This window comes from Drosophila teissieri, chromosome 3R (assembly GCF_016746235.2).
Source record: "Drosophila teissieri strain GT53w chromosome 3R, Prin_Dtei_1.1, whole genome shotgun sequence".
Taxonomy (NCBI): domain Eukaryota; kingdom Metazoa; phylum Arthropoda; class Insecta; order Diptera; family Drosophilidae; genus Drosophila; species Drosophila teissieri.
The window spans coordinates 27,796,778-27,820,096 of NC_053032.1; the positions used below are offsets into that span (position 1 = coordinate 27,796,778).

Consider the following 23,319-nt stretch of genomic DNA (forward strand, 5'->3'; position numbering starts at 1 on the left):
TAGTTTTCGAAATAAGCTTAGGACTTCGATACATCTTACACAGATTAGGTGATGAATGTATTTTAATATCTGAGACCAGTTCCCTAGATATTCCCTGAGATGGATCTACCCACTGGCCAGCTTTCAATACAAATTTACGAGCTGCTCTGCAAAACCAAAGCCTGAACTTGATCCACAGCAGGCCAGCTGCGCTTTTGATGTCAAGGAAGCAGACTGCGTTCGCACGGCTCTCCTTCGGGCCAAGTTATTACGTCGCATATTGGGCAGCTAGATAGACCTGGCCGGGAAGTGGTGAATGGCTGAATGGCCGTGCCCCGACTGGCTTTTGTTAATTTATTTTTACTGCTGCCCCAAACATGATGAAGTACTTGCAACGCAGCCGCTGCACTGCAGCCACTGCACCACCGTCCAAGACCAAGAAATTAAGTTGCAGTTGCTGCGCTGCCCGGAGCCAAGTGGCAGGTACAAAAGCCCCGACGACTCCGTCTTCGATCCATAAAGTACACATTTTCCTCGGCCGGCGCGCAGGCGCAGCTAACGAGGCGAAGTCCCCATTCCCCATCCTCCAATCCCCCTCTCCAACTCCTCCCTCCTTCCACCATCAGACCAACTGAAGTCCAGATTCGGGCCCAATACGTTTTTAGCCCTCGGGTTGGGTTCTTTATTGTTTTCTCTGCCTCGGCTCGTCTCGTCTCGTCTCGACTCCACTGGCAGCGCCTGTAACTCTCTTTTGCCCCTGTGCTTGTGTGCATGTTGCAGACTTGTTTCATAACTGGTCCACGATTCTCGGAATTAAAGGAACAAAGGCTGGGGCTGATTTTGATTTTGACCGACAAACGTTGTCTGCGCTTGTTTGCTGTTGACTCTTCCCCGCTTCACCGGTCCCTGTTACTAGGACTACACTGGGGAAAAAGGAGGTAACTTGTAAGAAATAAGAAAGAAGAATTAGCCTAAGTTACCTGCACCGATGTTAACTTTTCTACATTTATGTTATTCCACTTAAGATATATTTAAGAACTTATAAGGTACTCAAACTATGCTCTTTTATAGACTATAATATGTGCATAATTTTAAGCAAGTTCTACCCGATTTCTAGCAGTGTACAGCTGCCGCTGCTGGCTGTTTGTTCAGCCCGGGCTCGAAATCTTCTCGGCCTGCATCTGAGGGCAGAGGGTACTTGAAATTGACTGAAAAGATACGAATGTGCCGCACATGCGCGTAGATTATAATGAGATAAAGGCACAGCCAGTCGGCCAGGCAAAAAGACAAAAAAATAAAACACAAAATACAAAACGAGAAGAAAAAAAACTGAAAAGGGTTTGCAGACAGTTCGTTGCCTGTTGGCGTGTTAGAAAACCTTTTTAACGCGCTCCGTTCGAGTCGGCAACTTAATTTTTATTGCGCCTGGCTAGGCCGCATCTCCAATTAGAACTCGTGCAATATGAGACGACGACGAACGGAAGGCTTCAGATGGGTCCGAGACTTAAGCCATGGATTTATGGGCTGCTTGGGACCCAAAACATAACAGTTGATTTGATGTGTTAACACTTGAACGACTCCTCGAGTCCGTTCTTATTTCTCCCACTAAACGAAGCAAGCTAATTAGTATTCAATAAGCGTAACTGCTGAGCTGGTATCATTAGCCAAATTGGTCAAGACCATACTGGTCTTGGCTCATTATATCTCTATCTATATACAGATACCCATATATATATCACAATATATCATGGGTATGTGGAAAAGTTCAAACAAAACAAGCCCCACCTTCGCGGTGGTTTTTTCTTTATTGGCCAGGGATCAACATTCCCCACCTAAAATTCGCGGAAAGAGATCGGCAAAAGCGAGTCTGGAAAACTTGGGCAAAATAAAAATTCACACACAAGATAAAAATCCCAGCAACTACATATGTACATACATATGTGAGCTTGATGTCGCCAGTTGCTGATGTTTCTAGTATTTATTGTCATACAGAGTCTGTCACTTCTTTTAATTGTTTACGACCTTGTTGGAGGCGTTGTTCTCCCATTTATTTCTTGGCCAGCTTCTTTATTGTTTTGTGGAGTTACTTCTTTTCGCTTTTATTTGGCACTTCTTGTACCAAGCGGCGCGAGGGCGATCAACTTTGGCTCGATCTTGTGATTACGCGGGGAAATTAAAATGAATTCTTTTGAATATACTAAACGGCGTGAACCTTTTTGAGGCAAGTGCGCATTAACCGGTTTATCGTTTATAAATATATACCTAAATGCACACCAATATCGCACATATGTATATATATGTGTATATAACTCATGAAGCTTTCTTACATATTGCTCCACTTCTCGCAGTAATTACCTGATAATCAAAGCCTCATTACGTAAATTGCCAATTAGGAGCCGCTCAGACGAAAGCTCCCCATTGATACAGTGATTTGTCTTTGCTTTTGCAATTGGCTTCGTTTAGATGGCAATTACGAGATTGTTATTGGGATGTGGAAAAATCAAAAGTACAACTTAGTTGTTCAGCCAAATGAATCAAGAGATTCCAACATTCCCATTCATATTTTCTTCAAATGTGCAAATGATGTTTTTCTGTGGGCGTGTGCCCATTTAGCGAGCAATTTTCCCCATATTAGTGTTAATGCAATGCCAAAATGCACTGCGAATCATAATCATTTACCGGATCAGCGTCGACTTGGCGGCTTTCCAGCGCAAATTAGACAAAGTCGACTTTCACGCTCGAAAGTTTTGCGCTTAAGAATTTCTCTTCTCGGCAATAATTGACTCCAAATCTGCTCAATTAAGTATTTGCGACTGCGAAACGCGAAACGCGATGCGACGCGAGATGCAATCCGAGAACCAGAAATAAACACACACCGGACTTTGGTAGCTGTTTTTTTTGTTTTTGATTTTCTCGCAAGTTGTTCGCTTTTTTTGTACCATTATTTTCTTTATTTTTTGTGTGAGACTACCACCAGGTTGTGTGTTTTCTGGTTTTCAGGTTTTCTGCTCCACTTTCTGCTCGTCCCGACACGCTGACGCTGGTGACACGGATGCGGATGTGGCGCATGGTAAATCCGCAAACCAAACAAGTTCAGCTGACAATCAACATCACTTTGCAAGTGAACAGAGGAATTACAAAAGCACAAAAAAAAACCAAACTGGCGCATGGAAAACCCAGGCCCCTCCGGTTCCCGAGCAGAAAAACCAAAATCCCATTTTCTGGTGACCTTACCAAAGAAAAAAAAATTAGCAGGCGATACGACTGTTATTATTGCCTCGGTTTTTGGCACGTTTCCCTGCTTAACTGGATGGCCAAGCGTTGTTGGCCATTGACACAGCCCGCTTTTTTGTCTCTTTTGGGCCATAAATAATCGCTCGTTGTGTGTGGCCCCTTCGGTTTCTAGTGGCACTTTGTCACTATTTTGTATCGTTCAGTTCAAACACTCGCCTTGACCAATTTCGGGGAGGGTGGGCCGCATAGGACCGCTGGAGTACCGCGCACACAGAGTTCAATGTCGTTTGGGCATGACACTAAGCTTGGCCCCCTCCGCCATAATTTCCCAATTTGTCGTACACCATTAAGTCGATTTTAATTACCGAAATAATCGCAAGACAAACAATTGAGGAGGTGCGGCCCAAAAGAGCAAAAGATAAGAGGTTTTAATAGGGCATTGGGCAATTTGGAGGGTTTCTCAAGAATATATCAAATATTTGTTATATATAGTATAATTAACTTTAATTATATTTAATTTTCCAGATGCTAAAAATATACAATCCACACAATTTGTGAACAATTAATATTTTTTTTTGCTAACTAGCTTCCATTTCTTGCCATAGAAGTTACTTTTGCACGCTTTCCGTTCCACTTATTTCGAGCACTTAAGTTGACTCATTTCCCGAGTTTCATCATAACTTGGCCCCACGTAACTTTCGCACTTTCAATTTGTGAATTAGCACATTCATCAATTAACACATCGTAGTTTCTGCTCCAATGACCCCAATTGCATTTAAATTTGGAATTTTTCGGGGCAACCCGATGGCTGCATAATGCATTTCAGCTTGTCTGGCTCTTTCATTCTTCATTGCATTTGGAGTAACCTTCGTGGGTTTTTCAGCCCTTTAGCACCAAAAAACCCAACCTTTTCCCCTTTCGATTGCGTGAACACTTGGCTGGTCGTTCAAGTACATTTTAATGAGCACAAACAAAGCGATTTTGTTGTCCTTTTTTTGCGCTGTTTACCCCAGGCCACAATGGCAAGCTGGCTTTTGGCTTTCAAGGTGAATTTTTCGAAAGGGAATCGATTGATTTGCCAGGGCCTCCGCACATGACCTATGCCCACACTTTTGCGGCTTCCAGCGGCGGCTGATGAAAGTGCCCCACCCAAATGGGTGGCTTAAGCTGTGGATTCCACCTTGCATTCTTTTTTTATTTTATTTTATTTTTTTTGGGTATGCCATTATGAGTCATGGCTGCACTGCGCCATTTTTATTTTTAGTAAGCAGGCAGCTATAAAATCTTTTAGCGTTTTCATTATTTTCGTTCGCCTGCAGACTGTTCAAACACAATTGCTAGCGTATTAATTTTTCTAGCTGCAGCTGTCGCATTTCCCATTGCACTTAGGCGAAAACATCATTTTTGGCGGCACACGCGGCGGCTACGTAATTTCCTATATTTGATGGCAAACAATATTATTTATTTAGCTGGCAACATTTTCGTGCAACATAAATTAGCCCCAACTGAGAACATAAATTTCACTTTTGCGCGAAGCGAAAACCAGAAAATTTTCCGACTGACGGAAAGTTAAAAGAAAAGGCAGGCGAGCAGAAAGGCATTTAGTTGTATGTAGACAAAAAGCTTATTAAATATATACAGAATAATGCATAAACTTTCTACTCACTAAGTAATTGAAAAGCCTTAAAGTAAGTTATCAATTGCGGTTTTTCCAACTATTTAAATTAATCAAGCAAGAAACCATAGTCATTTAATTTGCCATAAAATAGTTTACGCCGCTTTCTCGCTATTTATCACCTATGCACAACAATCAACTGTGGGTATAAAACCATTTCAATTAGCCATATTACCGATTGTTTACTGTAGCTGTTGAGCAGGCGTATTTTTTCGAGCTTGCAAAGTTTTTATTTTCAATTTGGCGCCATTCCAAATTAGCAAAACCGAATTAACGCAGACACAGTCAACATTTTCCATCCCCCCTTCATACTCTCACCATCAGCAGCCTTTATCTCTCGCTGAATTTCAATTTTCCACTATTTTCTCTACATTCTGATTTCGGCGTGGCCAACGCTGCGTATGAGCAATGTGCAAGGCGGGAGTGAAGCGCCAACGGCAAACGTCAACAACAACAACAACCACAACAACTACAACTACACGCCGACAGCATCTTTGGCATCGTAAAAATCCAAAAAATATTACCAAGGCACTGGAAATTAGCAGAAAAAAAAAAGGGGGAGGATTATTTGAGCCCGGTTTTGGGGAGTGGGGGGGTGGGGTGTAGCATCCATCCAAAGGAACGTGAAAAAATCTGAATGCGTTTCCCAGGAAAATGCCGACGACGTTTCTTGGGGGCGTGTTCGCGTACTGAAGTTTTGTTGATTGCGACGCCAGAGCGCTCCGCAAAATTGCTTTTGCCCAACAGTTTGACAGCAAAATTACGAACAATAATGCGTTCTGTTAATGGCGGCGGCGTTGCCATTATTAGAACGAAGGACTCACAGCCAGACAAGCCCATTCCCATTTCCAATTTCCCATTTCCAATTTCCCATTTTCAGCACAACTTTAGCCATTTCGAGGACTATGCGGCATAAAAAGGCCACCATTACCGGTCGCGCCAATTTAATTGTTAGATTTTCGGGTGCCAAGCAGCATTGGGCATTTAATTTGATTAAAGTCGCCGACACGGCTCTGATTTATGGCCACCATTAGTTTAATCAGAATCAGTTGCTGAAGCTGCTGAACTTGAATCTCCAACGAACGGCCCACAATGCAGCCACCACATACACATATCCATAAATGAATATCTACCCTTTCTGTGCATCCAAGCAAATGTGGCCAAAACTCCACATGGCCCTCTGTCTGGGCAGCCAGCGGTGTCTGTGTCCGTGACTGGTCTGCTCTGCTCTGGTCTGCTCTGGCCTAACCAATGCCGAGGAGTTAAGGGCCAGGCTGTAACCATGGCTAACATGGACATGGATGGCCACATGGCCACATGACATGGGCGAAATGCGTTGGCACTTGGCTGCGCTTTTCGGGGGGCTGGGAGCAAATTGTCCACAGACTGCGGCAGTGGGAGGATGTGACAACTGGCCAGGACAGGCTAGTCGGGCAGCTATTAAAAATCAATTTAAAGTGGAAGTCAAACCTCAAATTTAAGCTAATGGAGGATGTTTTTTGGATGCAAACCTAAACAGGAATTTTACATTTATCAGATATAAACATTATTTTGTTTTTAAAGCTGCTTATATTTCCAGAGAAATTTATTAAAGAATGATTGGCATTATGCTGGTAAGGCAAGGACTTAAGATAGGGCGAAACCCTAACAAGCCTGCATAATAATTTCCGTGTCCCGTCACCGCAGACATAATGCAAATTTCCACATTTTCCGCATTCCCGCTCCACAGTGCCCACTGTAGTAGTCCTGTTGACATTGCTCGGTTTTATTGGAGTTTCAGTGGAGGAGGACGCAGGACTCGGTGACTTTTATGCTTTGTAGGCGTCCGGAACGGAACTCATCCCGCCTGAAGTCCTGTCCGCCTGCCATTCACTTGGCCCGTCAACCCTGATACTTGACATTGCACAATGTGGGAAGCGTCCATCCTGCTGTCACTCAAAACCCAAACCTCAAACCCCAAAACTCCAATCCCAAATCCAAACCAGCGACTCCGGCTCAGTGACCCTTGCTGCATTGCACAACTCCGTACCCAATTTATTTATTTGGCCATTTTTGCGGTTGTCCAACGGGCTTAACTCAATTTGCCACCACAACGGACTTTGCGACATTAAAAAGGGCACGTGCAGCATTTTGAGAGTGTGGCAAAAATGGTGTTGTGCCCAGTTGGATGATGATGTGTGTATTCATTTCTTTAGAAAATTAGCGGCAATGAAATAGCTATAATTTGTCGTCATTTAGCACACAAGATATTTTTTTGTTTATAAATAAACATGTTTCTGTTTTCTTCAATTTTTTTTAGTTTTTTCTTTTGCTTTTTCGTTTTGCTTATAAGTAAACAATTTTGGCTGCTGGTTCTGCTGATATTTAATGATCAAATGAAGGCGTGGGCGATTGAACCAGACCCAGGGGCGACCCTCTTCACCCTAGGAAAAGTATAATGTATAGTAATGGAGAAAAATAGAGGAAAAGATACGAAATGATACCGCACCTTATAGCCCATTGACGAGCAACTACAAAAGCCGCGAATCCAGCAGAACTCTGGCAGAATCAACAAACATAATTGATGATATTTTCGACAGCCACAATGCGAATTAAACGCGGAATGAATTAAGGCGAAATCCAATAACGAGGCATATAAATCACAAAATGAAAAACGAGAAAGCGCGCAAAAGTATTTTAATTCCAATTTACATACGAGTATAAGGCTGAGATGAGCCAAGAACTATGTGTTTCAAAAAAAAACTCGTTGTTTATTTGGTGGAAAATTTATGCGTGTCGTGGAAATTCGAGGTTACAACCTTTGCGGAAATATTTCCGCTTCACCATTTAGATTTATTCCCAAATGTATTAAGCGATAACGAGTTTTCTTTTTGGCAGACAAAGACTTTTTACTTTTCAGACAGATTTCTCCAGCCGAATGCCCGATTGCATTAAGCGAGGGAATTGCTTTGCCACGTGGAAAATGTCACTGTTTGGCGGAAGTAATCATCATCAGGGCCGTCGAGACGTTGAGTTTGGCAAACACGCTTTTCGCAGACACTCGGAAAAAAGTTATAAAACATAAAAAATATATCTTAGAAATGGCGCGTGTTTGGAACAGCTGGTTGCAAGTTGAATTGACACCAAGCAGATACATTTTCTCTCTGTGCAGCCATACGTGCATTGCATTTATGTCGCCCAGACAATGTCGATGCGACTGGATGGCTGGTTAGGTGGTAAGAGGTGGTTAGAGTTGGTTAATAGTTCCGCCATCAGCAGACGCTGGCCAAAAACGAAAGTTGCAACTTGCAGCGGAGCGGCAGATGAGTCAGCGGACTGCAGCCGGAACTGGCCCGGGGCAACTCGAAGTGGCGCCACAGACGCGGCCATTATGTGGCAATTATGCTAGCAACCCCCAAAAACATGATTGTTGTGTATCGGCTGGGAGTTGCAAGTCTGAGGTTGGAGTTTGGAGTTCTGAGGTTGTGGAAACCAACCCCGGGCGTTGGACGCCAGTCGCACGCCATGACGTCGTCCGGCGACCGCAAGTTTGCTTTCTAACAACTCCATGGAGCTGCGACCTCCTCCTTCGCCCCCCAGCCGTGAAAAAAAACAAATCGTTATCCATTGGCGCCCCCACTCGCAGCGAATGGAAAACAAACTTTGCCCCATGTTTGTTGTCAACAAATATCAGGTCTAATTTTTATGCTGCGTGCAGTTCGGTCGATTTTGGGTGTTTGTCGCAGCTGCAAAACTTTACGAAATCACTGGGCTTACAGGCCGGACAACTTATGGCTGTGACTAGCGAATAAACAGATACAAAAGTATCTACAAGTTGTCGCTGTCAGGAGACAACAGCATGTGTGCCTGCAATTTGTGCAGCTTTTGTCGCAATGTCAAGAAACTTTTCTGGCTCCCCCCTCCCCCCCTCTCTTTGTTGTTTCCCCCGAAAAATAAACCCCCACGCAGATGGCAAGCATTTAAGTTCAGAAGGACATTCAGAATTTATGCCCCCAAAATGCTTGTACTCGCATGCGAAACGCATTTGCGACCCTGTACTTGGCTGAGATTCGGGACTCCATTTATCATGTGGAGCGTAGCCACATGATTCCGGAGCTGCCACATGATAGTCCAAGCGTATCGCATTGTATTCGAGTTGGCCGGGATTATCTAAAGTTGGGAGCTATAATTTTGCATGGATATCACAGTGAGTCGCATTAAAGCGAAAGTTCCTGTGAACCTTTTTCTTAACGTGTACGTGCGTGTGGCCATTATGCATTGGGGGGCAAAACTTTGTAGACACTTGAAGCTCTAAAACTCTAGAACTCTAGAGCGCCAGGTCAATGCAGCTCAATTAAAAGGCATGTCCGAAGGCATTTGTGCGTGGAGCCAATTGGGTGCAGTGAAAGGACGCCGGTTTTGGGGTGAAATGCCGAGGCATTTGCTCATTTCTGTGTGGGGTGGTTTTAAAAAAAAAAGGGGAAAAATAACTCTGGCGCCGTCTCTCAAATAACATTCCAAACAAGTTTAATGGGGGGAACTTCAATCAAGCGCTGGCTTTTGCATGCCATTCGTTAAGTATCTTCAAGTGCTCCAAACGGGGCGCCAGCCATGTGCATTTGCTAGATACATTTGATGTGGCCACTGCACTCGCTTGTTTGTGCTCCCTCAGTTCAGTATCAACTTGGCCCGCCCCCCGCCGTACGCCCACTTGAAAGTCATATCTTATCGGCTTATCTGGAATGCCAGAGACGAAAACACAGACGAGCGATTGTTGTTGTTCTGCTTGACGTCGCCGTTTGCGTTCGATTGCCATAAAGATACTTGAATTGAACTTATTGTAATTAATACGAGTACGATTCGCCGCAGTATTTTCAATGCCAGCCTATGGAAATGTATCCCCCACTTCCAAAGAACAAGTCTAGCCATTTTAGCATGCCTTCTGCGGTTTATCAATACAATACAATTGCGGGAAAAGCCAAGCAGGGGGAAAATGTATATGCATATACTACACACGTACGTGAAGCCCCAGAAAAGCTGTCATGTGTGCGGAAAAGCAGTGGAAAACCCACCCGGAAGTTCAGACCTAATGCGTTTTTGCGGGGCGTGTGCAGTAGTTTTGACAGCCCAGCAGATACAAAGATACATTAAAGCCAATTCCATATCCATTAGCTGCAAGTTGAGGGCAGGCGCCCCTAAGTGTTTCCAATTAATAACCCAACTCGCAGCTAGCCAACATGCTTCCCTAAATATTTTGATGACAGCCTGGACTAAGTGATTGAGTTTGGCCATTAGGCGACAGTAAATTGAACATCTTGTTTGGTCTGTAGACAAACTACATTCCTTCTTCAATAAAGTAATGAAAAGTTGAATTTATTCTTCCTGGAATTCGCAATCTAAATTACAGCAATTAGTACTCGATTGTCTGAAAGTTTGCAATAGTATCTCTAAGTGCTTTAATGTGAAGTGTTGCCGTAAAAATACTGAATAGTTTAAAGCGTATTCCTTATTTTATAAGTACATAGATACATTTTTGGCAAGTTAACATGGCAATTGTAAAAAATATAAACTAATAGTTTTGTATGTTTATAACACAACATGTGTTAAGATCATTAAAAACGACATAATGTGTAAAAGAGAGAAATATTTCATATATGTAAGTATTTTTACAGAGCACTTAACTGCATAGATATAACTTATTATTATTTCTCTCTCGAAGTTATTGATTTGTTAATTGAGTAGGTAGTAATCATTGCTCTTGAAGTATGCTAACTAAATAGTATGCCAGTCTATAAGCTCATCGTCTAATTCAATTTCACTCAATCTTAAGCAGCTACATTGTTTGTCTGCTTGCAATAATAATAAGCTAATGCCAATCCATCAACACCACACTGCAATTCCATCCATCAACACCATATACAACCGATTCCGCCATCGATGCCGTCCAACTGGACAGAAAAACAGACCAACAGACTAGAAGACCAACTGGTCGACTGGTCGAGTGGTCGACCCATTTCTAGACACTTATTAAATCAACAGCGCAGCAACAATTCCTCGATGAGTTCTTGTCTACAAGTCAGGTTCTTGCTGCTCCTATTGCTGCCGTTCGGTTCAATCCATTGCGCAAATATTACAAAGTCAAAGTCCAATGAAGAAAATATAATAAAAAAAGAATCCAACGACGATGGGGAGACTCAGAACCCGGAGTAGAGAATCGGTTTTCAAGACTCACTGGAGTCGCAGCACTCATCTTCCACTTGGGGTCTTTTACCCAGAATACTCGTGTGTATTTGCTTTTGCTTTTGCTTTTTTGCTGCTGTCTGCATGCTTTGTAATTTTTATTGCTATTTCGCTAAATTGTTGTCAATTGACTGGAGATTGGCGCAAGTTTGCAGCATGTTTAGTTGCCAGTTTTTTGGTCACTCTTCTTTTTCTTCAAGTGGCCAAAGTTTGCTGTTTGATTACAAAACCATTGAGAATGAAGCAGTAAATAAATATAGCTTTTTTAACTTTAAAATTGCTTTATCCTAATGAAATCTTCCCATTTTTAGTACTTTTCAATGCATAAAAGTTGTGTTTTTTGAGCAACTTTTTCGCATTGTTGCTCAATAAACAAGTACAAACAATAGACATTGTTAAATGATATGAAGAAATCATCGACGATTCGCTGAAATTTTGATTGGCATTCTCGGCGGCCATTAAATTTTGTTTTGCACCAGCGAAACTGCGGCGCAAAAAGTCTTGTTTGCCACAAAAATAGATGGGTATCTTGATAGATAAATAAATAATACTACAGTAAGCCAGCGAGCGATGCAATGGCAAACGAGACTTTTGTTTAGACTTGACAAAGGCCGCAGGAAGATATAAAACAGTAGTCGAGAGGCAGCGGAATGTTCTATACCGAAATCACTAAACAAAACAGCATTTTTGTTTTTGGGTCATCGTCATCGCAGCTTTTGGCAGTGGCCACTGGCAACATGTCGCATGTGGCCAAAAGAGCATTTTTCATAGGACACCTTTTTCAAAAAACAAAACTGAACTGGAATACTGAATGGTGGAATACTGAAGTTCCGCCGCGCTCTTTTGTGTCTATTTAAAATGCTAATTTGCTGTCAGCACCCGTAAATATTCGCAATTTGTTGACCCTTCTTCATGCTCGTGTTGTTGGATGGGCTTTTTATCTTTTTATATGCTTTTTTGCTGTTCTAATATTTTGCTGCCCGGTGGGTTAATAAACTTGTTGCCGCACGACACGGCTCATAAATAAACACTTCTATTGATTTAGTACGCCGACTGGGCTCACAAAGCCAATAGCAATCATTGGACCTCTCCTACCTACCACCACCACAGTCATTTTGGTGAGTGTTTACAAGAGTCTTAAGCTGCTTAAATGTGCCCCAAGTCGTTTCTTCTTTTCCGCAGAAATGCTTAATATTTATTTTGATTATACAAATACTTAATACACTATATAGCCGCATCGAACAATGGGCAGTCCAACGACAAAAGACGACTGTGGGCGGAGCTTTGGGGCTTGTGGGGCCCCGGGCTCCAAATGATTATTGGTATTGTGGTCGAGTTGACTCCTCAATGGCAATCATAAATAAACGAATGCGTACACCCGAAGAAAAGATACCTTCAAGTGGAGTGAAATAGATAGAAACGATACTTCGCAATCTACCCTATACATTTCTACCCCTAAAAGAAACCACACATTTGTGCTCAGTGTTCTCTGCCTTTTGATAATTCATATGCTGTCTGAAATGGGCGCGTCGAGTGTTCGAATGTCTGATGGGTATTTAAGGTGTTGGCCGGGACACTCACATGATTCAGGCGTGCGGCGATCTTGGCATGCTCCTCCTGGTAGGCTTTCCTGGCCTTTCGCTTGTCCTGCGAGAGGTGGCTCAACTTATCGCAGACGACCTCCAGCTGCTCCGCGTTGAACTTGAACTGCCTGGCCTGCTGGTCCAGTTCATCCATGTAGGATCGCCAGGACTTGGAGATCAGGCTGCCTGCAAAGGGGTAGAAGGCTAACGCTCATTAGTAATGTGAGCCACATATGTTAAAATTCGATTTTAGGTTAGTAAGCTTCAGTATATGATATCATTTAAGGATTAAGTGCACATTTATTCCACAAAATGTCATATTTTTCCAACCACATTTACGTGCTAACTCCAAGTTACATCTCGCATGATAAATATAGTCATACGACCATTTCTATCTTAATTGGACACAGTCTTAAAACCCGTAAACCGCAGCTAATCCACAGTTTACCCAGACACATGACTCACTTGGAGTTTATCCGCTGAACAGTTGGGTAAAAGTGCAATCAAAAGTCCACGGCAATGAATCATTTCACTTAAGCCAGCATTACGCAAAAGTTACGCAAATACCTTGCACAGATTTTTGGAAAATTATTTGCTGAGCCAATCGGAAACATAAAACCCACGTCTGTTCTTCGTTTTCGGTTTTGGCTAAAATGTTTGCGCTTCGCTGGGCTGCAAAGTCTGAAGTTTAGCCAGCAAACTGCACTCACATCCAGCGAGTCAAGTTCATGGTCAAGGTGAGAAGCGGAGCAGATAAACAATCGGAGATAGAAATATATATACATATATCTACATATATATAGTTGGGCAATATCAAATGGCCCGAACTAAATCATTTGGCTACGCTTTTGTGCACTGGTTGTGTGCGTGCACATTCGCATCCAGCGGATACGTTTGTTTGGCCATGTAAACAGCAGGGAAAACATTTCCCAAGCGAAAAACCACTGACACCGGACTGCAAATTATAGCAATTTTCATGTGCTCCCCTTCTGGGGGAGCAGCTAGAAGCGAAAGACAGCTGCACTTTGTCGACACTTTGATGAGCTCCGCAGAACGCAGATTGTGCTGGCCAATTTCCAGCGTCCAGAGTCGAGAGTGCAGAGTCCTGGCTGCCCGGATGCATCCGGATGCAATGACCATGCCACCCAGAGCACGGTAGTTGAAAACGATTTGCTTGTCTGGCGATTATCTCGAGTCGTTTGAAATGGAACCCAACGCGTCTCATTCACTTGGAAATGCGATCAAGTCACGCGATAGCCACTGGCCAGTTTTTCCAGCCCAGGCTGCCAAAAAAATCACACCAATAATGGCAGTGCAGGAATATTTCATTCTCCAACCCTTAGATACCAGATATGTTTATGTTGTGTTCCATCCAATGCCAACCATATAGGGGCCATTAACAATAACATCCACCAGCTTATCGACACTTGCCTCATAACTGCCGCACTTTTACCCTGACTAATGGATGATACGCTGGTGTGTTGTGACTAATGCCCAAGAGTTCAATGGAAGTTCGAGCATCTCACTGTGAAACTGGGTCCATTTGGCTCTCCTTACTTTTTTGAACATATGTTTTTGCTTTTATCTAAACTTTTCTTTAAGAAATTAAAGCTAGCATATAATTCTACCATTATTTTGGCGGAAATGTTGATAAGCAAATTCATATGAAAATCACTGTTTCTCATAGAGAGTGAACTCAAGAACAGCATATCGAATGGGAGTGGTACGAGGACAACGTACTCGAGATACACATATCATTGACCAAATAATTGGCCATGCAATCTTATCGTGTAGCACCTGCAATTGCAGCATTCTGCTGGCATCTTTCGTCTTACCTTGCATTTCGTCAGCCCGATCGATCTTGAGACCCTGCTGGGCCACAGCTGTCAGGCTGATGGCGTACTCCTTGTCGCACTTGGCCTTCATCTGGATGGATCGCTTCATGGTCTCCATTAGCCGGAGTTCGGCGTCCTGGCGGACGATCAGCGCCTCGTGGGCGGCCCGACTTTGGAGGGCTGATGAGAAGCCCATGATGCTCTCGTTACTCCCTATTTGGGTCGCGGCTCTCTGTGAGATATATGCACATATAATGGGTATTACTCGACTTATACTCGTATAAAGAGGAAAGTGATTCAGAACAGAACAGCGGTTTTTATCGTGCGTTCGCACTTAAAGGGTTATATATGTTTTTTTTGTTTCAAATTGTTCTGGGGAGAGCGGAATGCACTTGGTGTGGAAATTCCACATGAAACACAGAGAAAAAACACAGCGGACATGTGGCAAACACTTGTTGCATGGCAATTTGGTAATTCGCTGGCATTGCTGCTTTATCGCCCCTCACTGAAATTAATTATTTATGTCACACGAGCACTTTTGTTTTTGTTTTCCAAAATAAACTTTCACATGCGTTGACATTTCTTTGGTTTTTTCGGTTTTGGGTTTTTATTTTGCGCTCTTTACTTTTGCATATATCACGACATTTGCTAATTACACACGATCTCGTCGCGGCGTTTGATTAACGACTTAATTCGAGTCACTGGCATATGCACTTTTTATCCGCTAATTAACGCATTTTCCGCTCTCACTTCCACATAAATGTGTATATTTATTTTGTGGAGCTTTTTAGTTTTGTGGTTTTTTGGTATTTTGAATGCAACAGTTGTCTTCACTTGAACTTTTCCCCAAGTATTTTCCAAAAGCAAAGCGAGCCCAGAGTTGCGGCGCAGTTGCTGCTGTGGTTGTTGTTTTGGTTTCAAAGAGGAAAACTTGTTTTTCCCGCTTTCTGGGCGAGCAAACAAAAATAAACATTGCCCCAAGGAAGGGGAGGGGGCAAGGGGGAATGGGGGAAAGGGGCGAAGTCAATAAGGAAACACAAGCGACAGAAGGTGTGTGCGGCAAGTACGTGTATCTTAAAGATACACAAGGAAAAAGAGCAGTGCGATATCTAATCGAATCACTTGTCACTTATCAGCATTGCTACAGAACGGAATGCTTGTTATTTGTGGTATATTTGCACATTAAATTACAAACATGTGTTTCCTTGATATTGTTATTATATCCTCAATAGTAACCCACTATCACATGGTAGTTTTCTCTCGGTGCATTGGCTGGATGCGCCAGAACAGCAACTTGATGCATTGTCTGTATGTGCGTGTGCAGTTGGCCAAGTCGAGTAAAAAGTATAAACGGGTTAGCCAGCAAGTAGGGGAGCATCCTCAGCCACCAGAACCAGAACAACAAAAACAAAAACAGCAACAACAACAACAACAGCAGCAGCAGCAGCAATAAGGAGATTCTCAACCGTTATATAAATTAAGAATGTAAATACGAATTTTTAGAAGTGATCTGCACTTCTGGCGATTTTAGGGGAACCACATTTACCGCTGAATTTCTTTGCCGACGGTCTTCACTTGCAATTTGCGTAACTAGAGCACAGTTCTTGGCACGAACATAATGAAATCTGGATGCTTATCGTCTTGAAGGCTTTATCAGAACTTCTCGTTGGCACGTCGCGATGCCCGCACTTCACATGGCCACACAACACACAGCACAGAACTCGAGAATCGCGAATGGAGCTCAGCACCGAGTATCGGATTAGATTGGATCGAATCGAATCGAGTCGAGTCGAGTCGGAAGTCGGAAATCGGGTAATATTGAAAGCGGGCCCAAACACAGCGAACCGTTCGCCTCGAATGTTCAGCGGAAACTGAGCGCCGGCCACTGAAAAACACTCGAAATACTCAAAACACTCGAAACACTCGGGCCGATGCGGCGAATGAGCAACGCGAGTGCGGCGAGCCAAACAGAGAAACTGAGAAGCCCGGAGAGCGGCAGAGAGCAAGAGAGAGAGCGAAAGAACACAGTGAGAAAAACCGGTTGCGGAACACCCAGCAAACATTTTCGAACAATAAAAGTCACCATAAGGCTGAAGTCGCTTAGTAGTGGGTTTTCCGCAGGGATTAGTTATGTTTGCTGACTTTTGCGTTTCGTCGTTTTCATTATTCATGGTAGGCCTTTTGATATGGGAAAATCTTCCTTATTTTTAACCGATTTTTATATTTAATTAATTTCTATAATATTCTGATGTACTAGAAGGTGTTATTAGATGTTTTGCTTTTTAAGTAAGCCTAAGCAAGTAATGTTTAAGCAGAATGATAGCTTTTTTACGTCTTAGAATCTAAATTGGTGTCTTGATTTATTTTGGAACATTACCCTTCCTACAAAATAGCACAATTTTCAAGATAAAAAGGTGAGTTCTCCAATATTTTTGTACCACTTTAGCTCACACCAACCCATAATTGTTCGTTGGCAGACAGCAATGACTGTTGTAATCGGAGAATTACCAAATTTCCGCACTATTAATTACGCAGGTTCGGTCCGTCGTGCGACAGCTGGCAGGATCTAAGGACGAACACCCGAAACACCCAAACACCCACCCACCCACTGCGGGTCGCTTTGGAAACGGAAGCAGCTGAGCTGTAATCAAAACAAAAGCTATGATAAATGTTATGTGCGTGGACCTACCTACTAACTACCCTTTGTTCGTCCTGGGCCAATCACCCCCGCAACTGCAAACCATCGGTATCTCCATTTAATTTAACCCCCCGCACTTACGTCGATTGTCAGGAGTCCGGGATAAATGCGAAAATGCATTTGCGCATCAAACGCAGGCGGGCCAATAAATTCATTAATAAATGGGAAAGTGAAAAGCGCAGCAACTCCGATGCTCCTGCCACTTCAGCTGCTCCTGCTCTTTGTTGTCCTTGTGGTCCTTGTGGTCAGAGATGGGTCCTGTTCTGCGCATAATGCAAACAGTGTTTGCTAAAGTCCTACACTGTCAGTAGACTTTTTTTAAGCGCAGAAATGGGGTATAGCACTTTTTTTAGACCAAGAAAATATGTTAATAATTGCAAATGATAATAGCTCAAGAAACTTGGTAGTAACTCATACAGAAATATGCAGATTTTTATTGGAAGGTACTTGGTAAATCTTTATATATTGTTACATATATACCAATTGTTTTAAATTTAAAGAATAAACTAAATAAACAGTTACCCCAATTATATAAACATGTGTATTTTTCTGCAGATTTGAATTTAATTTATAACTAAAATTTTTTCTGTGTGAATTAATCCACTCTATAATCCACCCGCACCCCCACCTGCGGCTGAATAATGGATATTGAAATCGCATCGGCACTCGAAAGGGTGTGAGATATTGTACTTTATGCCGATTAATGCCGCCATGCTGGAGGACAAAACCCCTGGCCATCCTGGCCATTGATTTGATAGCCGGGCAAATGGCGTGCCACCTCGGCCACCTCACTTGGCCATAATACTTTGCACCCAGCCAGACGACTCTTGGCCAGCCTGTTGCCCATGTCCGAGATGCCCTGCTTGCTCTTTTTGTCCCGACGACCAGCTAGTCAGCCAGTCAGCCAGCCAGCCAGTCATTCATCTCCCCGTTGTTCTTCCTCACTGTGTGTGTGTGTAAATGTGTTTTCTTCTGGGTTTTAGGGTGTTTGCCGTTGTCCAGGCACCGGATCCGTATCCCGGGTACCGGATTGCTGTGTTTATTTTGGTTGGAGCCAGACGGCAGGGAAAAAAACAACGCAGGAAGATTTACAAAGGCGCCTCGGCCTCATAAAGTATTTAGTGCGACGGCGATAGCGACACCAGCGGCACCTTCCGGTCCTGGTGTCCTGATGACTGGCCAGGATTTAATTCCTTTATGTGCTTTAGGAAAAGTTCCATTCTCATCCCGCACGAAAAATGGGCTCGGCTATAAGTAGAGTGGCGGCCTAAATATCTGATTCTAATTTCAGCGGACTGGGTCCATTGTGACGCATAGTTGCCTCACATAAATCTCGGCGGATGTCCCATTAATGTTCGAGTTGCATTTGCAAGTGCAATTCTTGGCGCACATAATATGGGGCATTCAGTTTCAGCTGTTCGGTTCGTAGAACAGAAGCAAACGGGTGGCAACAGTTGGCGGCCAATTGAAACTAATGAATAAATTAAGACTGTGTAAGACAGTAAAATTGATGAGCGAAGTTCAACATGGGTGTGAACCCATAGATATACATATGTATGTTACCATATATCTATCTACGTTCGTTTATATAGCTGGCTGGGCCGGAATTACTTCAAATTGTGCAATACTGTGACAGCAATAAATGCATGCTTGATGGGCTGGAATGAAAGCCACCAAATCAAAACAAAACCATTAAGATACGTTGGGCAATGGATATCTTGCAGCAGGGTGTGAGTATCTTGTAACTAACAGATACACTTGTATCTGGGGATGCCTTTTCAATGAATCTCTATGAGGATCAGCATCAGTTGCTTATGTAAGGTACTTTATGCTCACTTTCAAGCCAACTATTTGCCGTCCAGAGTTAACACCTTTCAGTTGGAAGGTTGCTCCAATGTCAAAAGCAAAGACACCTCCTTTGCTGCAGCCTGGCTGCTTAGCATTCCGGTCAGCAGTCGGATAGAAGCTATAGAATGGACGACTCCCATGCCAATTTGTTGCTGTGTGCAAGAATTTCCAGCATGTCCACAACAAAGGCAACAAACAATAAAGACAAGTGCAGCAACAATGGAACGGTAAACGCGCCCAAGAAAACTGAGCAGCTCATTTATGGAAATTATTAAGTGCAAGCTCGGTCCAAAGCGGTTACTTCTCACCAGTCAAACGGCATTATTATGCGTACATATTTTTATGGGCAAGTGGACGGGAATGGGCACACAAGCTGCCTGCTCAAGTCTTAATAACCGAGAGCTAATTAAATTTGGGACCCTCTTGATAAAACTATTAAAACTGGGCGTGTTGGGAAATCTTGCAAAAGTTGCTGCCTTAAACGGTGAGTTCTATTATTGTCATTTTTACATTAAAGTTTAAACGAGAGACGCTTAAGCCAGCAAAGGTGTGAAACCACACGGAATTCCCTAACTCGCAGACCTTGAAGACCTAAGTATATATTTGTCTTATGGAGCCCTTTTAGGAGTATATCAACCCATGATCATAAAAGAGTTATAACCCGATTGGCCGTGGTAATTGCAACTTTGATTCTGCGCATCGCTCAATTGATCTTAATTAATGTTCGCTTTAATTCGACTGTTCTCTTTATTGTCTGCTCTTTGCCATCCACATGCGTAAAAAAATAAAATTCAGAGATAAAAAAAAGTTGCTTAAGCATTGTAGTATCTTCAAAAAACTGCTTCAGTAAAGGGGAGTCATTACGCTGCGAATAATTTAAATCGGTTTGTAAATTCAAAGAGCAAATATTAATTATTAATGCGTTCAACACCTTGCCTAATTGTCAACACTCACGTTTTCCCTTCTATTAGTGGAAACCATGAGAAAACCAATTACCAAACCGCAAACCACTCCCACAGGACGAAGGACCCTCTATATAACCGCCTTTCCCGAGCAAAACTAGCCACATAACGCCTTCAGAATGGAACCAGTGCAGTACAACTACGAGGATTTCGCCCGATTACCCACGACGGTGTTCGGGATCATGGGCTACGACATGCTGGACGTGCCAAAGAGCCGCTCCCGCAGGATACTAAACCGAATATATCGCTTCCTGTGCCTCGCCAGCCATGCGGTCTGTGTGGGCGTTATGATATTTCGCATGGTGGAGGCGAAGACCATTGACAATGTGTCGCTGATCATGCGCTACGCCACTCTGGTCACCTATATCATCAACTCGGACACCAAGTTCGCCACCGTTTTGCAAGGCAATGCCATCCAAAGCCTGAACTCAAAACTGGCCGAACTATATCCGAAAAGCACGCTGGACAGGATCTATCACCGGGTGAATGATCACTACTGGACCAAGTCATTTGTATATTTGGTTATTATTTACATTGGTTCATCGATTATGGTTGTCATTGGACCGATTATTACGTCGAGTATAGCCTACTTCACACAAAACGTTTTCACCTACATGCACTGCTATCCATACTTTTTGTATGATCCCGAGCAGGATCCGGTTTGGATCTACATTGGCATCTATGCTCTGGAATGGCTGCACAGCACACAGATGGTCATTTCGAACATTGGCGCGGATATCTGGCTGCTGTACTTTCAGGTGCAGATTAATCTGCACTTTAGAGGCATTATACGTTCGCTGGAGGATCACAAGCCCAGTGTGATGCACGACCAGGAGGACAGGCAATTCCTTGCGAGAATTGTGGACAAGCAGGTTCACCTGGTCAGGTAATTGTGCCCGTGATTTACAGCAAATGTGATGGTTGAATTTTACGATGTGCACTTTGAACAGTTTGCAAAACGAGCTGAATGACATCTTTGGCGGATCGCTACTTCTAAGTCTGCTGACCACCGCAGCGGTGATCTGCACGGTGGCGGTGTACACTCTGATTCAGGGTGCCACTTTGGAGGGCATCACCTATGTGATCTTCATCGGGACTTCGGTGACGCAGGTCTACCTGGTGTGCTATTACGGTCAGCAAGTTCTCGATTTGGTGGGTTGTTATTGCTGAAGTCCTAGGTTCGCCCGCTAACTGAGGTTCCTTTGCAGAGCGGCGAGGTGGCCCACGCCGTGTACAATCATGATTTCCACGATGCCTCTATTGCCTACAAGAGGTACCTGCTCATTATCATTATCAGGGCACAGCAGCCCGTGGAACTGAATGCCATGGGTTACCTGTCCATTTCGCTGGACACCTTTAAACAGGTAAAATGCTGGCACTACTTACTTTATATGATATTATGTGCATTTTGAATTCAACCGCAGCTGATGAGCGTTTCCTACCGCGTTATCACCATGCTAATGCAGATGATTCAGTAGAGACCAAAAGCACGGAGTTTGCAACTTTGAACGCTTTAATCGCACTACGCTAGTAACTATGCTTCTATATAACTAGATCACTTGGGATCCGTGGGCAGCTTGAAGCCCACCAAATCGGCGGTATCCCTAACGGATCGCTCGCCCCTCCCGTGGTATTCCTTGTAGAGCTCCAAGTACTTGCGCTGGCTGGTCAGGTAGGTCAGGTAGGTTTGGCCCAGGAAAGTCGCCTCGTTGCGAGCCTTGCAGACTTGCTGCTCCGTGGTGGCGAACTTCTTGTATTGCGCCAGAACGTAACGCGCGGCCAGCGAGTCCTTGATGCAACCATTTGGCGATGCCTGGCGCAATTCGTGCAGCAGGGAGCGCAGCACCTTGGTTCCCGCCATTCTAAACACAAAATTCCAATAGCATTTTAAAGAAATACAAGCAATCAGCGACTTACGTGATTTTCAGGAATATTCGTAGTGTTTCTGCCGAACAGCTGCTTGCTACAGAGTTGCCACCTAGCCGTAAATTAAAATACAGTGATCACTGCTAGTATTGAACAAATAACGGTGGACCTTGTTTTTTATAATTATCAATAGTTTGAGAAATTACAACCATCAATAAATTTAGAAAAGCTACCTATCGCTTGACCACAAATATAATTAAATCCACTCGTCATATAAACGGAATTATTATTATATATTTTTTTTATTTTAAATATAAAAGATTTTTTTTCTGAAATTGGCTGGTAGTAGCTATACAAATCTAGATGTGGAAATACCTGATTGGAAAACAAGAACAACCAATAAGGAAAGGTTACAATCCGATTGGATTGTTGAACTAAAAATACAAGCAATGAATCCAGTTGGAAAAAACAATTTATTTTAAAAGTTATTTAGCAGTACACCGAACTCGTAGCTAGTAGGCGGTTCACTTCCTGGGCTTGCCGGCAGCTGGCTTCTGGCCGGGCTTCTTGCCAGCGGCTCCCTTGGCGCCAGCACCACCCTTGGTGACCTTGCCGGCACCGGCCTTGGTACCCTTGGCACCAGCGGCGGGCTTCTTCTTGGGCTCGGGCTTGGCCTTGGGGGCCTTCACCGGCTTGACGAGCGCCTCGCGCTGGCTCTTCAGGGCCTTGACGATCTTCTGCTCCTCGATGAGGAAGGCGCGCACAATGCGCTCGCGCAGGCAGCTGTGGCAGAGCACTCCACCGTAGGTCCTGGACACGGTCTTCAAGCGCTTGGACATGCGGGGGCGCTCGCTGGGGCGGGATGGGGTGATACCCTTCAACTTCTCCTTGCACTGGCCGCAACGGGGCACGGTGGGGTTCTTCTTCACATACTGGTAAACCAGACGTCCACCGGGCGTGCGAACACTGTAAATTGCCAAAGGTGCGTTATATTATCATATTTCATATCGGTGTATTGCAGTTGGATAGTTACATGCGCCGCTTGTTGGAGCGTGTGTTGTAGGACAGGCGTCTCCGGAGCGTCAGACGTTGGACCATTTTGCTGTTGTTGCTGCTGGCCGTGGCGATTGGTTGGTTACATATGCAAAAGCGGTGAAAATCATAATTAGTTTGATGCTACACTGGGGTGGGCGCAGTTTGAGCTGCATTTGGTGGTATATTTTCACGGTTTTTTCACACATTGCGGCGAAATTCTGTGAAATTGTAAATTGAACACGTGCATACCTCAAAGAGACGAAACTAGAAAGAAAGGTGGCAACTCTGTTCGCGCACGGCGTGAACTTGGCTGCGCTGCCCGCTGTACGGCACTTTCGAGCACTGCAGGCCTTGCCAGACTGCCTTAAAAACATAGGCTTAGTGG

At 43.7% G+C, this 23,319-nt stretch overlaps 4 protein-coding genes across 7 annotated transcripts in view; 1 reads left to right on the top strand and 3 right to left on the bottom strand.

The window, feature by feature from the left end:
* The window catches only part of LOC122619284 (tyrosine-protein kinase Fer), a 27,172-nt gene extending 10,787 nt beyond the window's left edge, over nucleotides 1-16,385 (bottom strand). For all 4 annotated transcript variants that reach the window (XM_043796116.1, XM_043796115.1, XM_043796113.1 and 1 more), the window contains exons 1-3: nucleotides 16,072-16,385; nucleotides 14,526-14,757; nucleotides 12,689-12,876 (exon numbers count right to left, since the gene is read on the bottom strand). In XM_043796116.1, the coding sequence (XP_043652051.1) occupies nucleotides 12,689-12,876; nucleotides 14,526-14,721 (384 nt within the window). In that variant the 5' untranslated portion in view covers nucleotides 14,722-14,757; nucleotides 16,072-16,385. The remainder of the gene's footprint in view (nucleotides 1-12,688; nucleotides 12,877-14,525; nucleotides 14,758-16,071) is intronic.
* Nucleotides 16,386-20,152: 3,767 nt separating this feature from the next.
* LOC122620287 (odorant receptor 85f) lies at nucleotides 20,153-21,511 on the top strand. Its single transcript, XM_043797672.1, has 4 exons — nucleotides 20,153-20,919; nucleotides 20,984-21,185; nucleotides 21,242-21,397; nucleotides 21,458-21,511. The coding sequence occupies exons 1-4, from the start codon at nucleotides 20,153-20,155 to the stop codon at nucleotides 21,509-21,511; spliced, it is 1,179 nt and encodes a 392-aa protein (XP_043653607.1).
* Nucleotides 21,512-21,528: 17 nt separating this feature from the next.
* On the bottom strand, nucleotides 21,529-22,045 carry LOC122620288 (protein FMC1 homolog). The gene is made up of 2 exons (XM_043797673.1): nucleotides 21,951-22,045; nucleotides 21,529-21,895 (listed from the first exon to the last, which is right to left on the bottom strand). The coding sequence occupies exon 2, from the start codon at nucleotides 21,892-21,894 to the stop codon at nucleotides 21,589-21,591; it is 306 nt and encodes a 101-aa protein (XP_043653608.1). The 5' UTR covers nucleotide 21,895; nucleotides 21,951-22,045; the 3' UTR covers nucleotides 21,529-21,588.
* A 308-nt stretch (nucleotides 22,046-22,353) lies between these two features.
* Nucleotides 22,354-23,246, bottom strand: LOC122622681 (60S ribosomal protein L34). The gene is made up of 3 exons (XM_043801327.1): nucleotides 23,184-23,246; nucleotides 22,933-23,010; nucleotides 22,354-22,865 (listed from the first exon to the last, which is right to left on the bottom strand). Exons 2-3 carry the CDS (start codon nucleotides 22,995-22,997, stop codon nucleotides 22,424-22,426), a joined length of 507 nt encoding a protein of 168 aa, XP_043657262.1. The 5' UTR covers nucleotides 22,998-23,010; nucleotides 23,184-23,246; the 3' UTR covers nucleotides 22,354-22,423.
* Nucleotides 23,247-23,319: the final 73 nt, after the last annotated feature.

Excerpts from the sequence above, each read along its gene's own strand:
- LOC122620288 (XM_043797673.1), bottom strand. The coding sequence starts at position 21,894 with ATGGCGGGAACCAAGGTGCTGCGCTCCCTGCTGCACGAATTGCGCCAG.
- LOC122622681 (XM_043801327.1), bottom strand. The coding sequence starts at position 22,997 with ATGGTCCAACGTCTGACGCTCCGGAGACGCCTGTCCTACAACACACGC. Across the intron at positions 22,866-22,932 it reads CGCTCCAACAAGCGGCGCAT|TGTTCGCACGCCCGGTGGAC; the intron begins GTAACTATCCAA and ends GGCAATTTACAG.
- LOC122620287 (XM_043797672.1), top strand. The coding sequence starts at position 20,153 with ATGGAACCAGTGCAGTACAACTACGAGGATTTCGCCCGATTACCCACG. Across the intron at positions 21,186-21,241 it reads GTCAGCAAGTTCTCGATTTG|AGCGGCGAGGTGGCCCACGC; the intron begins GTGGGTTGTTAT and ends GTTCCTTTGCAG. Across the intron at positions 21,398-21,457 it reads CGCTGGACACCTTTAAACAG|CTGATGAGCGTTTCCTACCG; the intron begins GTAAAATGCTGG and ends ATTCAACCGCAG.